This window comes from Globicephala melas, chromosome 1 (assembly GCF_963455315.2).
Source record: "Globicephala melas chromosome 1, mGloMel1.2, whole genome shotgun sequence".
Lineage (NCBI taxonomy): Eukaryota > Metazoa > Chordata > Mammalia > Artiodactyla > Delphinidae > Globicephala > Globicephala melas.
In genome coordinates this window covers 55144347-55157450 of record NC_083314.1, presented here as the reverse complement: position 1 = coordinate 55157450, position 13104 = coordinate 55144347, and the positions used below count along the sequence as shown (strand labels likewise).

Here is a 13104-nt window from a genome sequence, read left to right as displayed (position 1 = left end):
CTCTCACTGTTGTGGCCTCTCCCATTGCGGAGCACAGGCTCCGGACGCATAGGCTTAGCGGCCATGGCTTATGGGCCCAGCCGCTCCGTGGCATGTGGGATCCTCCCGGACTGGGGCACAAACCTGTGTCCCCTAAATCGGCAGGCAGACTCTCAACCACTGAGCCACCAGGGAAGCCCAAGAATGACAATTTTGATCTGTTTCATTCCTAGTTTCATGGCTCTGTAATAGTGGGCAAGTTATACTTACCTTCTCTAGGTACCCACTTTCTTCCTTTGGAAAATGATAATGATGGGTATTTACTTCATAGAGATTTAATATTTTTATTGAGACAAAAATGTAAAGCATATAGCATAATGCTTGGCACATAGAATGTGCTCTAAGTGTTGATTATCCATTTTCATCTCAAATTTCCTGATTCAATTCTGAAATAATGTATAAGGTAATTCTAAGTTACTTTAAGAAAATTGCTGACCCCATAAGAAATATTTTTAAAATAGTGAATGTTTGTCTATAGTAAGTCAAAATAAATGGAAATTTTTTTCTTTTCTTTTTTCTTTTTTTTTTTTGCCGTACGCGGGCCTCTCACTGTTGTGGCCTCTCCCGTTGCGGAGCACAGGCTCCGGATGCGCAGGCTTAGTGGCCATGGCTCACGGACCCAGCCGCTACGCGGCATATGGGATCTTCCCGGACCGGGGCACGAACCCGTGTCCCTGCATCGGCAGGCGGACTCCCAACCACTGCGCCACCAGGGAAGCCCCAAATGGAAATATTTTTAACCTCCATTATATAAATGAGCTTAATTACTTTCTTCTGACTTGGGTATGAGTAGCTCAAGCACTGTATGACAAAGTTCTTTGACTCTTTTTCTATTAAGCATTCATTCATTTATTTCTAATGTCTTCTCGTCTGAGGTCATATTTGATCTTAAATATTCCAGCAAATAGATTTTAGTATAGAAGTGTTAGTTCCAATGCTTTGTTTGTACAGTTAAATACATCAGATTCAGCAATTTAGTGTGGGTGTGGCAGGGATTGGAGAGATTACAAAATAACTTCTATTAATCAAAATATATTTTAAAGAGTAAAAATAGTAGCTCTATCACTTGAGTTCATGAAGACTTAGACGATTTTTAATAATTAATAGGTTTTTTCTGCCAATGAGCATTAGATTACTGCTGACTTTTTAGTGTCATAGTACCTTGTGGTAGTTTCTCTACAGGGTTTAAAGGTGTATCTCAGGGTTTTTTTTTTTTTTTCTGTCCTGCTCATAAGAAATAATCTTTACACATGCTATAAGGAAAATACCTCTAGAAATTCATACATGTCATTAATATGTTATAAGGATCGGTCAGTTCCACTGTGTTCTTTTGTCAGTCTTGATCGGAGCTTGCCGAGTAAGTCTATAAGCCTGCATGTGCCTGGCAACTGTTACCTAGTGACAGTTTCAGCTGCAGTAGCCATTGGCTGTGCTGTTGATTGGGGCAGGAGGACCGAGTCACCTTTCTGATGGTGAGTTCTGCATCAGCTCAGGATGAGGAGGAGGAGCAGGGCTTCGGTTCAGGTGGAGGCAGTGATACTGAGAGACTGTGAGGAATACACCGACAGCATCTCGGTAACTGCATCACAGTAAATCGGACTTCTGAATCAAGCAGCCCAGCCTAGCAGCTGATAAGAGTGAATGTAGGTGAGAAGCATTGTTTTATTCCTGTAACAAGAACTATTTTGTGATAAGTGAAACTAGGAATGTGCAAGGAGGAATATCCTGTGGCTATTATTATAAAAGAAGAAGGACTTCCCTGAATGCCTTGGTGGTGCACAAGAAAATAACTTTAAGAAGAATGCTTTCTGTTAAGCTCCTGCATTGTTCCTGAAGGAAATGTTTCTATTTCTAACGCATGTTCTTTCTACAAAAGGTATGACAGCAAAGACTGACAAGAGACTCTCTGAAATGCCTGTACTTTAAAAAAGACTTTTGACAAATGTTAACCTCATATCAGAATGACCTTGGAAGCATTTTGGATGGATTCTATCCTGCCAGTCTTTCAGTATTTCAAACTCTAGGATTTAAACTCATCTTGATGCTTTAGAAGTATTTTAAAACAAGAACATCTTATAACCTATCTAATGGCCCCTGCATTAATTGAGCACTTGCTCAAAATAGAACACAGAACTAGAAGAGGCATTTTCTTAACATATGGCTGCTATATAACTGCAAATATAACAAACAAGGTAATTTTCCACTTTGAAAAGGTTTAGTTGAAGTAATGATTTAATGTGTTAATCATTTAATGAAAACAGAAAAGGTATAGCAATATAGATTAGAAAGCCTACTAGAAATACCTAAGTAATAAATAATGGCAGCATTTCTAGTCAGAAGCTCAGAGCATATAGGAAAGTTTCTGTTGTCTAAATTTCATATATATTTACACATATTTGTGAGATATAGGTGTGGTTGCAAAGGTGAGAAATAACTTTGAGCTGTATATTTTATGATCATGCTCCATTATAAGGAAGGTGGTGTATCAGATAATGAAGGTTGTTTTCAGTTATTGATGCTGAAACTAATAGCAAAAATGATTTTATTTTCCTTTTGAAAAGGAAGGAGTATAAATTACGATGCTGGTGGTAGCACCAGGAACTGTAATGGACTAAAACTCTTTTCATCTGAATGCTTACAAAAAATGCACGCAGAATTAAAACTTCAGAAGTTTTTCATATTTTGTCAGTATTGACCCATTGTGTATTATCTTCTCTACTGGAAGTATGCTTTTTTTCTCTTATGAGAGTTACAGGGCAATCTGGAGTCCATTACTGCTGTTCTGCTCCTTTGTGCCCCAGTAGAGATGAGTCTTTTAGAATTAATCTTGTTGGAGAAGGGGGTTCTTAGCTTTTGAGAGAAAAGAGAGAGAAATGGATCATAAAATTGACCCACCAGCATCAAACCCTGAACTGAGCCAAAGACACACTTTGCCACAATGAAGTTTTTCTTAGCTTTCCAACCAAATCTGAGATCTTAATTATTTAAATTCTACAATATGAATCCATTTCTCCTGACAGATGAAACAGGAAGCCTGAGCCTATTTAAGGTTTTTTTCTCACTCTTTCGAGTTGATCCCTAAGAAACTACCTTTCTGAGGAGAACAAACGGCCCACAAGAGCTTTTCTTCCTTTGGCAATTGCTTTTTTTTCTTTTACAGATTTAATTTTTCATAGTGCAAGGTATTATTGAAAAGTCCATTTTCTCTAGAAGTGGCTTGTGTCTGCAAAAAGTTGTTTGAAAGCACCGGAGGAAGCTAATCGGTGACCTTTTTTTCACCTCCTTTCTAGCTTATCCCCCTTCCTCCCCCCTCCCAAAGCTGAGGTGTGTTACTGCTGCACTGAGGCTGATGAAGAGACTTGAGTACTCCCTGGGATGCTCAGCTGTGACAGAAGCGCTGCCACTGTCTACTGAAGCTGATTCTGAGACACTCATGGGCAGAGTTTAGCAGATGCTAGGCAGGGCACCTGCTTGCTGTAGCCAGAGCTGCAGGTTCTTTTAATTCCAAGCCATGAATGAATCCAGGTGGACTGAATGGAGGATCCTGAACATGAGCAGTGGCATTTTGAATGTGTCCGAACGTCACTCTTGCCCACTTGGATTTGGCCACTACAGTGCGGTGGACGTCTGCATCTTCGAGACAGTTGTTATTGTCTTGCTGACATTTCTAATCATTGCTGGGAATTTAACGGTCATCTTTGTCTTTCACTGTGCTCCACTCTTACACCATTATACGACCAGCTATTTCATTCAGACAATGGCATATGCTGATCTTTTCGTTGGAGTTACCTGCTTGGTTCCTACTCTCTCACTTCTCCACTACTCCACGGGTATCCACGAGTCACTGACTTGCCAGGTTTTTGGATATATCATCTCAGTTCTAAAAAGTGTTTCTATGGCATGTCTTGCTTGCATAAGTGTGGATCGCTATCTTGCAATTACCAAGCCTCTTTCCTACAATCAACTGGTCACCCCTTGTCGCCTGAGAATTTGCATTGTTTTAATCTGGATCTACTCTTGCCTAATTTTCTTGCCTTCCTTTTTTGGCTGGGGGAAACCCGGTTACCACGGTGACATTTTTGAATGGTGTGCCACCTCTTGGCTCACCAGTGTCTATTTTACTGGCTTTATTGTTTGTTTACTTTATGCTCCTGCTGCCTTTGTTGTCTGCTTCACTTACTTCCACATTTTCACAATTTGCCGGCAGCACACCAAAGAGATAAATGACCGGAGGGCCCGATTCCCTAGCCACGAAGTCGCTGCCTCTGGAGAGACTGGGCATAGCCCTGACCGTCGCTACGCCATGGTTTTGTTTCGGATAACCAGTGTGTTTTACATGCTCTGGCTCCCGTATATCATATACTTTCTTCTAGAAAGCTCCCGAGTCTTGGACAATCCAACACTGTCCTTCCTAACAACCTGGCTTGCTATAAGTAATAGTTTTTGTAACTGTGTAATATACAGCCTCTCCAACAGTGTTTTCCGGCTAGGCCTCCGAAGACTGTCCGAGACAATGTGCACGTCTTGTATGTGTGTGAAGGATCAGGAAGCACGAGACCCCCAACCTAGGAAACGGGCTAATTCCTGCTCCATTTGAAGAAAACCACACAGTAAATCAAATGTAGTCTGACAGTAGTTTGGGATTGTATTCTTGCTTCATCTGGAAATTTGCCACTAGAGAAATATTTACTAGAATAGTTGACTATGAGAGGAAGGGACTAAAGGTTTTTTTTTTCATGGAAAAAAAAAACCCTGAAGAAAAGGATGTGTAGAGGGTAATCTCGTGAGATAATTGTAGTGTGTGAGTATGAATGTGCAGTAATAGGCAAAATCAAACACTGAGGATGGAAAAGTACCTCAGATCTTCCACAGGGCATGAGCAAAGCCCCTGGCGTCTGTCTCTCTCTGGGACTGGACTCTCTCCTCTGTCTCTGTCTCTCTCACTCTCTTTGTGTTTGTGGAAATTACTTACATAAATTGTCCTTTACAGAAAAATGCTACATATTATATATGTGGTAAAGTATAATTTTTTGCATCAAAGTGTACTTGTTTAAACTCACTTATCTACAATCCCTAAACGGTCTCTCCATGGAGGATGCATAGTAAGCATTGTATTTTATTACCTGCCACACAACCATTTTGCTTGTGTTTTTATAGTATCCATAGCACAAAATTTCTGCTATGAACAAAAAGAAACAGTATTTTTGTTTCTTCTGGGTAAAATTATGCTCCCTCCTCCTTCCTAACAGCTTTTTTTTTCCTCTCCATTTTTCTTGATCTGCATCCTTTGGCACCTTAATCCAGAAGTGTCTTAGCTAATGAAAGAATCTACTATATAAAAGTCATAATGTTGAATGATTTATTCCTTCCAAAAAAGCATTCTATAGGTTGTTTGAGATATTGTGTTAAGTATTTTTAATGGCTTTGGGAAACATTTTTATTTGTTTTCTTTTGAATTAGTTCATGTGCCCAAAGTGGTGTCTTTTTATTTTTTGCAGGGGCTATAGTTAAGCTTTGTTTTTCTTTAAGCTAATTCACAGATAATTCTAATGCAGATGCAGAGTACTCACTCAAAAGTGAGGTATTGCTCTTAAAGATACTTGTGTCCTTTTTTTTTCTAAAGAGTAAAATATTAACCTTTTTGTGTTAGATTTACAAAGCTTATTGTTGTGTCTGCTAATTATTTGTATGGTAATGCATTTGCACATACTATATTTTTTACAACAAAGAAAATGTAAATTACATTATGTGATCTGTGCCTAATGTCTTCTTAGCACACTATATAGATCAGTGTTGCTTAAGTCATCAACATTGGACAAAAATATACAAAAACTTCTTTTAAGAGAAAAATACTTTTGTGTAGTTGTTATTTAGATATTTCTATTAGACCAAGCTGCATTCTTAGTGATGCTGAGAATAAAATATACTTAATTATCAAATACAGGTAAGAACTGTCAGTATTTTCTTTTGTAATGATCTGTTTTCATATTCAGAGATTAAATTAACTTATTTTTTAGTGTACTACATAGAATTGTGTAGTAAATTGTCAGGGGTTTAGATGTAGCAAAACAGCATTTGGGAAATTAGTAGTGAAGCAGGTGTAAGTGCTAAAACATCTAAATCTTACTTTTTTTACCATAAGTTTCCTGCCTGACAGATATTTTAAAATTTATATCAAACTACTGAGTATTTTTCTTCTCAGCATTTTTTATTTCTTTATTTTATGAAATGCATTTAGTGAAATGTGCCTATGACTCTTCAAATTGGAAGCCAAACATGTTTGCACACTGGTGGTTTGACTTCAGAGGTCTTTTAGTAAAAGAAATGTCATCATTTTATTGAGGTTGTTCTGAGCCCATGTATATTTTTAAACATGTAAGGAAGGTTTAAAATAAAGAATAAAACAGTATTCTACGTATTCAAAATCAGACTTTGCTTCAGTTTAATAAAACACTTAGAATAAGAGTTTACTGTTGGGGAATCAAAATTTGTTTCACATTTTTGTGGTTTGGGTTGTTTACATTAATTCTCATCCCGTTTGCCATTGACATCTTGGATAAGTTGAAATGTGCCTTTTGAATTCAGACCCGTTTAAGGAAAACAAACTTCAAGGAAACATAATGCTGCTGACTTTTCAGGTGGCATAAATAGAACTTTGAACATTATATGTATTATTTGGGAATCAGATTTTGATCCTGTAGTTTGGTGTGTAAGTATAGTTAGAAAACCTGAGGCTGTGTTTATTGCATTTTCCTCTTCTGGCTTTTCCTCATGGTAGTTAATAACAATAATTATATGCCAGGCACTGTGTGAAGTTTTACATATATGAAAACATTTAATCCTCACTACAACCCATGGGGATAGGTACTGTTTTTATCCCCATCCTAAAGATGGGGAAACCAAAGAACAGTGATTTATCCAAAGTCAGTCACTCAATTAATCAGTGGTTGAGGTTCATTCACACTCAATTAACCATTATGCTGTGCTGCCTTTTCCCCCCAAAGCCTCCAGACCTTTGTACCTCTGTCTATACCTTTTCCCTACAGAACTTGTTTGAGTTTTCTTTTTTTCTCACTTAAATCTTTCGTTTCAGGTCTCTCCTTGTGATATCTTTTTCCTTGATCTTAAAAATCTCTTTTATTAAAGTAGCAATCTGGTAAGCCCCCACTTACCAGTTTAGTCTTCAATCAAACTGAAACCCTGGGGCATGACATTCCCTTGACATTACTTTTGTTCATTTTTGTTAAGTTTTCATTGAATATCTTTTTCAAGTCTCTATACATTTCTTATTGAAAAAAATGTTTTTTGAAGGAGAAGAGTGGAGAAGGAAATCTCTGTTTTAGGCTGAAAGGAGAGCCTCTAGAAGGCAAGTTCTCAGTTTAGATTCTTCATTTATTTTAATGTTTCATGTGCAACTCTAGGGCAAGCCACTTAACTTGCTTTTGACATATTTTAATATGTGTTTATATAATAATACTTATTTTGAAATTATTCTGTCTTTTAGATGAATATGTTTTAAGAATAGAAAGCATAACCATTATTCTTATTATATTGTATTCTATGGTAATTATCCAATTTGGTTATAAATGACAACCAAACAATGATGATGTAGTCTATTACTAAAGGTTCTGTTATCTGTGGCATTGTTTCTAAAGTTATATAGTGTTGGAAGGCTTTATAACCTACTAGTTTGTGAAACCTGCACTGAAATCCTGGCCCTCATAAGCTGTTTAGCCCTAGGAAAAATACTGAATGTTCCACGTCTCCAGTTTTCTCATCAGGAAGATCCAGAGACTTGTACCTTCCTACTAGGCTGGATTTGAGGACTAAATGAGATAAAGTAATCTCTGTGTTCAGCATGGCTCCTGACACATAGAAAGTATTTGGAATGTGGTAGCTCCTGTTTTATCATCTTTGCGGATGCCAGATTTATTGCCATCACAACTTAAAGATCACTAATTGCAATTTAAGAAAATTGTATTTTATAACAATTAGAGTTTTCTAAAACGGCGTTTTTTTCCCAAACCTGTCTAAACTCAGATTTTGGCCTAAACTCAGATATTTTTAAATGTAGAAAACTTCCACAATCTCTGAAAGCTCATTTTCCAGGAATAGTTATACATGAAGACATCATTTGAGATTAAAGACATCCATCAAGCAGATGATGGGATGAGACAGGAATGATTCTGAGATTAACCTACCTCCTTACTTTATTGTATTAAATATGCTTAAATATTTTTCTTTCATCGGGTTGGCAATAGAAGGAAAGCGTTGTTCAGGAATATCTTGCCATTTGTCTTCACATTTTAGTTTTCCTCATTTACTAAAATGGAATTTAAGGTATTTTGTCATGTACCTGTTACCTTGAAGAAACAAAGATTAATAAATAGATTCGCTCTACATGTATCTTCTATAATGAAGATTAGAAATGATGTTGCTGCCTTAAATTAAATGACTTTCCTCTGTCTCTCCCTACCCTGGAAGCTAATCATTAGATGTGAAAAAGTTATAAATATGCGATAAACAGAGAAGATTAAGATGTGGGGAATTTGCTTGTATAACATGCTGAGCGTAGCATCATTGGTGTCCAGGTAGGACCATCACAATGCACAGGAGATTATGTTACTGAGTTGATGCTCTATTCTGATGTATAGGTTCCAAAAGTTGCTCTTTTACCTGAGTAAAATGTTAAGATTAGAAGGATATGTAGAAAGTTGCATAATCATCAACCAAATATATAGACACTAAGGAAAACAAAATGACTTGAAAAGAAAAAAATATAAATCCCCTTTTCAGTGTTTCTTATATATGAAAGTTTTATCCAGGGCTAGTTTTGCTCTATAGTTTAAAATATTTTAACTTTATTTAATAGTGTAAATGATTGTCTTTTAAAATATTAAAAGTGATGTGATTAGGTTTTCTTCTTTATTAATCTGTTTAAAAGTTTTTTACAGTGAGCATTTACTTACGTTATAATGGGAAAATTGTTTTGTTAAAAAGAATGCTGACTGTTTAAAAAATATTTTGATGTTTCACAAAAGCTTGGTTGATCCTACAAGTAACATTATCCAATTTTGTCTCAATACTATATTCTTTTGAAGACAGTTTATGTAGTTTCTGACTTGTGTAATATTTGCTATTTCACGTAAAATTTTTAGAGAAGTTTGATGCCCTTCTGCTTATGATATTAGATGTCCTTGACAATTTTGCTTCAGCACAATCAGTTTGAAGTGTTATTTGCTGAATCTGAAAGGGATCTCAATCACCTACCACTTTTCTACTGCACCATTTTTTTAATGCACCGTTGATGGCACCTTTTAGCATTTTTCACATCTTTAAATAACAGAAGGATGACCTTGCATTAAGGAAATAGGGTCCCGCTGGTGTGTTAACTGCATTTCACAGATAGGCAAGATTCTGCTTTCAGTCCCCCATCCCCAAAGATCATATCTATAACTTTTTAATGGTAACTTTTATTCTATGTTTTTATGATTCCCTATGAAGGTGAAGAAAATCAGAGTAATAAATTCAGCAGGAGTCTGTTATGTCTGATAGCAGAAAGGCATATGTGATATCAGTATCTTCACTATAGTAAATGGGACCACCAGATTAGTTTTGGAGATTGTAAAGTTTTAAAATATGTTGGTGATAAATATCAAGAAACATAGTGCATAGTGGTAGAATTTATTGAATGGAAATATTTGCTTAAATTCTAAAACTTCCCCAAATGCTCCTTTATGCAAGAGAAATCACATTTATCTTTGACTTTAGAAATTTGACTCCAATTTTACTGTTTTCTACTTAATTTTATGTTTTCTACTTAAGCAAGTATAAATGATGTTGATAACAAGTGCCCAGATATACTTTATAAATTCAAAGTGGTGGCATTATTTTAGGTGGAAGGCCCACATACAACAAATCAAGTACAAAGTTATATAGCCTGTTCTTTAAAATTTAAAATGTATCTTTGAATGCAGTGCAGACTGTAGCAAGAGATGACCAGTGCATTTGTCTGAGGTTATGCCTGACACAAGCAAGTGTGCGTGTATTTACTCTGTGTAAAATACAGTTTTAAAACATTTACTTATGTTTCTAATAGAGTTTGAAGTTTAAAATAGGTATTAGATTATACATTTTATAATAATAAATAGCCTCTTCACAGTTATTATTCCATTTACTCTTCCAGGAATTTTATAATTAAAAATAGTAAATTGGTAAAATTGATATTATAAATGATAGATTTTGCTAAGGTTAAAATATAATTTGTGAAGAAGCAGGTTAAAAAAATCCTGAAAATCCTTGTTTTAATATTTTAACAAGTTAAATTATATTTGGATTTTTCTTAATTTTATTATTTTGGCAAGGAAAAGATGGTTCAAAATTCTGTCTTTAGAATTGCTTTAAGTTACCAATTTCAAAATAAAGCATAGTTTCTTATTTGCAAGAAATCAACTTCTGTATACCTAGGTTTTTGTGAAATGTTCTTGCCATAAGTTAGATTTTAAAATGTAACAAAAATTACAAATAAATATGCATTTAACTTTTTGCTCTCTTCAAACAGAATTTGCGGAAAAACTTGACACCCCCAAAGATTAGATTTATCACACTTCTGCTTCTATTGCCCCAACACAGTTTTTTTTTAAACACTTATTACATGTCCAAGGTCTTAAAACTTTACTGGATTTTTAGGTGTATTTACTTGGAGATAAGCCTGGAAAAGTACATTTTAAAGATTCGCATTTAGAGTGTTTTATTATTAAATGGATCTTGTAATGGCTTCTGTTGTTTCAATCATCAGCTTCACTTACAGCCCTACTTTCTCAGTTTCTAAATGTGATTTAACACTTATCATTGAACAAACTATTAAAATTTATTAGAGGACTATACCTTGATTGACTTTTATAGATTTCGAAGTCCAGGACATCCTGTGGTAGCATTTATTTGTGGGACAGGATAAAGGTGTGTGCATGTGGGTATGTGTGTATTTGTTATAATGATTTTGCCAATGTTACAAACTTAGAAAAAAATCCCTGCATGCTCAATTTGTAGTCATTGTAGAGTGTTTAATTACTTTGCCATAGTTAAAGGTACACATCTTTTTTTTTTAATAGAAAACTTATTAGGATTTGAAGTAACATTCTTTGGTGAGATTACCCATAATGTCTTAGTTTTGGAATGTTAATATGAGATATATTCAAATGATTCTGTGTGCAATGAGGAAAATGGAGACAAGTACCTGCCTCTCCTATCAAGTGTGTTAAGAAATAATTAAAAAACGCTGCACGTTAAAATTTGAAAAAGCTTAAAATGCTTTTGAACATGTAAAATGCCTTCGTCATTATCAATTAGATGTATTCTAAAAGCTTCTGTGAGTACGCCCTATCTCATTTCACATATAGAAATCTGAGATAAGATTTTTAAGTGACCCTCGCAAGATCACATAACCAGATAGAGATACTACTGACCATATGTCTTGTGCGGCAATAGTTTTGCCTGTGATAAAGTTCTTGAATAATGTATTTATGGATGGCTGGTGGTTGAGTGACCTGACCCTTCTTCCTTGAGTAGCAAATGAAGACTTAGTTGATACAGGAAAATTCCGTATAAATTTTTATCTTTTAATTTTTAAAGTGGGAAAGATTACCTTAAGGTTGACTATATGTTGAAGGTGGGATTTTGAGGTCATGGAAATTTTTAATAAGATGTATTCTCAGCACTGCTAATTGTGTTGATATTTCTTAAAGCAATTTCTTATCCATAGAGGGCAATGAAAATTTATCTCTCCTTTTAAAAACATTAACAGTTTGAAAACATCTGCAGAATGTATTGAGAGCTATATAGACTGAATTCAACTGTATTAGTTATGTATTTAAAAACTATAACCTTGATGAAGAATTGTCAGAAACACACTACTATATCCATATAACTGCTTTTGAAAAGTAAACATGTCATAGCTGTGCACTTTGTGTTCTGAATGTTCTTTGTAATGGATTTGGGATGTTGTTGAAGTCATAATGGGATGAGTTTTTCTGAAGCATTATGATGGAAAAGGTTTTGACATTTCTGGCTACAGTGCTTTATAAAGTCCTATATATGTTTGTGTACAGTCGAAAAAATAGTACTCAGGGAATCAGAGAGAACAGTCTGAATTAGTGGTTTTTTACCTAAAACCCTATTAATATATAATTCAGTTTTCTTTCAATGAAATAATATGTTTATAGAAAAATTAAAGGAACTCAAATTAGGCTAACACAGGATTGTCTTATAAATGTCCTTAGATGAAACCTTTCCTTCGAAAGTATATGCATCAGTTGAATATAACTGCATTCTACTGAGTTATTTGAAGTTTGTTGCCTTAAACGTTTAAGATTTTTGTGAGAATTTGTGACTATTTAATTTATGGTACTCATTAAAAGGGTTTGCAAGATGAGTCATTGCAAAATTCAAATTACTGCAGTCTGAATTAACCAGTTATGTTTGCATTCCATATCAACAAATTAGGGCAATACATATTTATTGATTGTGTTTTATATGACATGAATTGTGGTTCTACAGATACTCCTGGACGCTTTTAAGTCCAAAGAATAATTTATTGAATTGTGGGAAGCAAGCAAGGGGACAGATTATCTAATTTCTAGGATTTGAGGGAGAGATTTTAGGAACAATGCAATAGATTGAAGAATTAGAGGGATTGATTAATTTTAAAAGATGAATTGACGTAAATATTTAGCCATGTGTTTAGATGCTTTAGTCTCAGAGGATACCTTGGGATACTTGAGAAGTTACTAAAATGAAAGGAAAGGAAATGTTCAGTGTTTAACATACTATCGTTGAGAGAAATACACAATAACTTTGGGATGCAGTATATTAAAAATTAAATATTCTTTTATATGGATTAAATCTAATTGGAGTAAAATCGTTAGGTATAAGCGTTGAGATTAGGACAAGAATATTAACATGGGTAGAAGTAGCTTCAGGGACTGTACATGGGGACGACATAGTCTACCAACTCAGGTATCATCCTAGACCACTACTACTAGTTTTTCCCTAATATTTGTCATTGAT

General features: G+C 35.1%; 2 protein-coding genes across 4 annotated transcripts in view; both read left to right on the top strand.

Moving 5' to 3' along the window:
• RABGAP1L (RAB GTPase activating protein 1 like) overlaps window positions 1-13104 on the top strand; it is a 686895-nt gene that overhangs the window by 226181 nt on the left and 447610 nt on the right. The window lies entirely within an intron of this gene.
• On the top strand, window positions 1290-6458 carry GPR52 (G protein-coupled receptor 52). The gene is made up of 2 exons (XM_030875433.3): window positions 1290-2231; window positions 3330-6458. The coding sequence occupies exon 2, from the start codon at window positions 3551-3553 to the stop codon at window positions 4634-4636; it is 1086 nt and encodes a 361-aa protein (XP_030731293.1). The 5' UTR covers window positions 1290-2231; window positions 3330-3550; the 3' UTR covers window positions 4637-6458.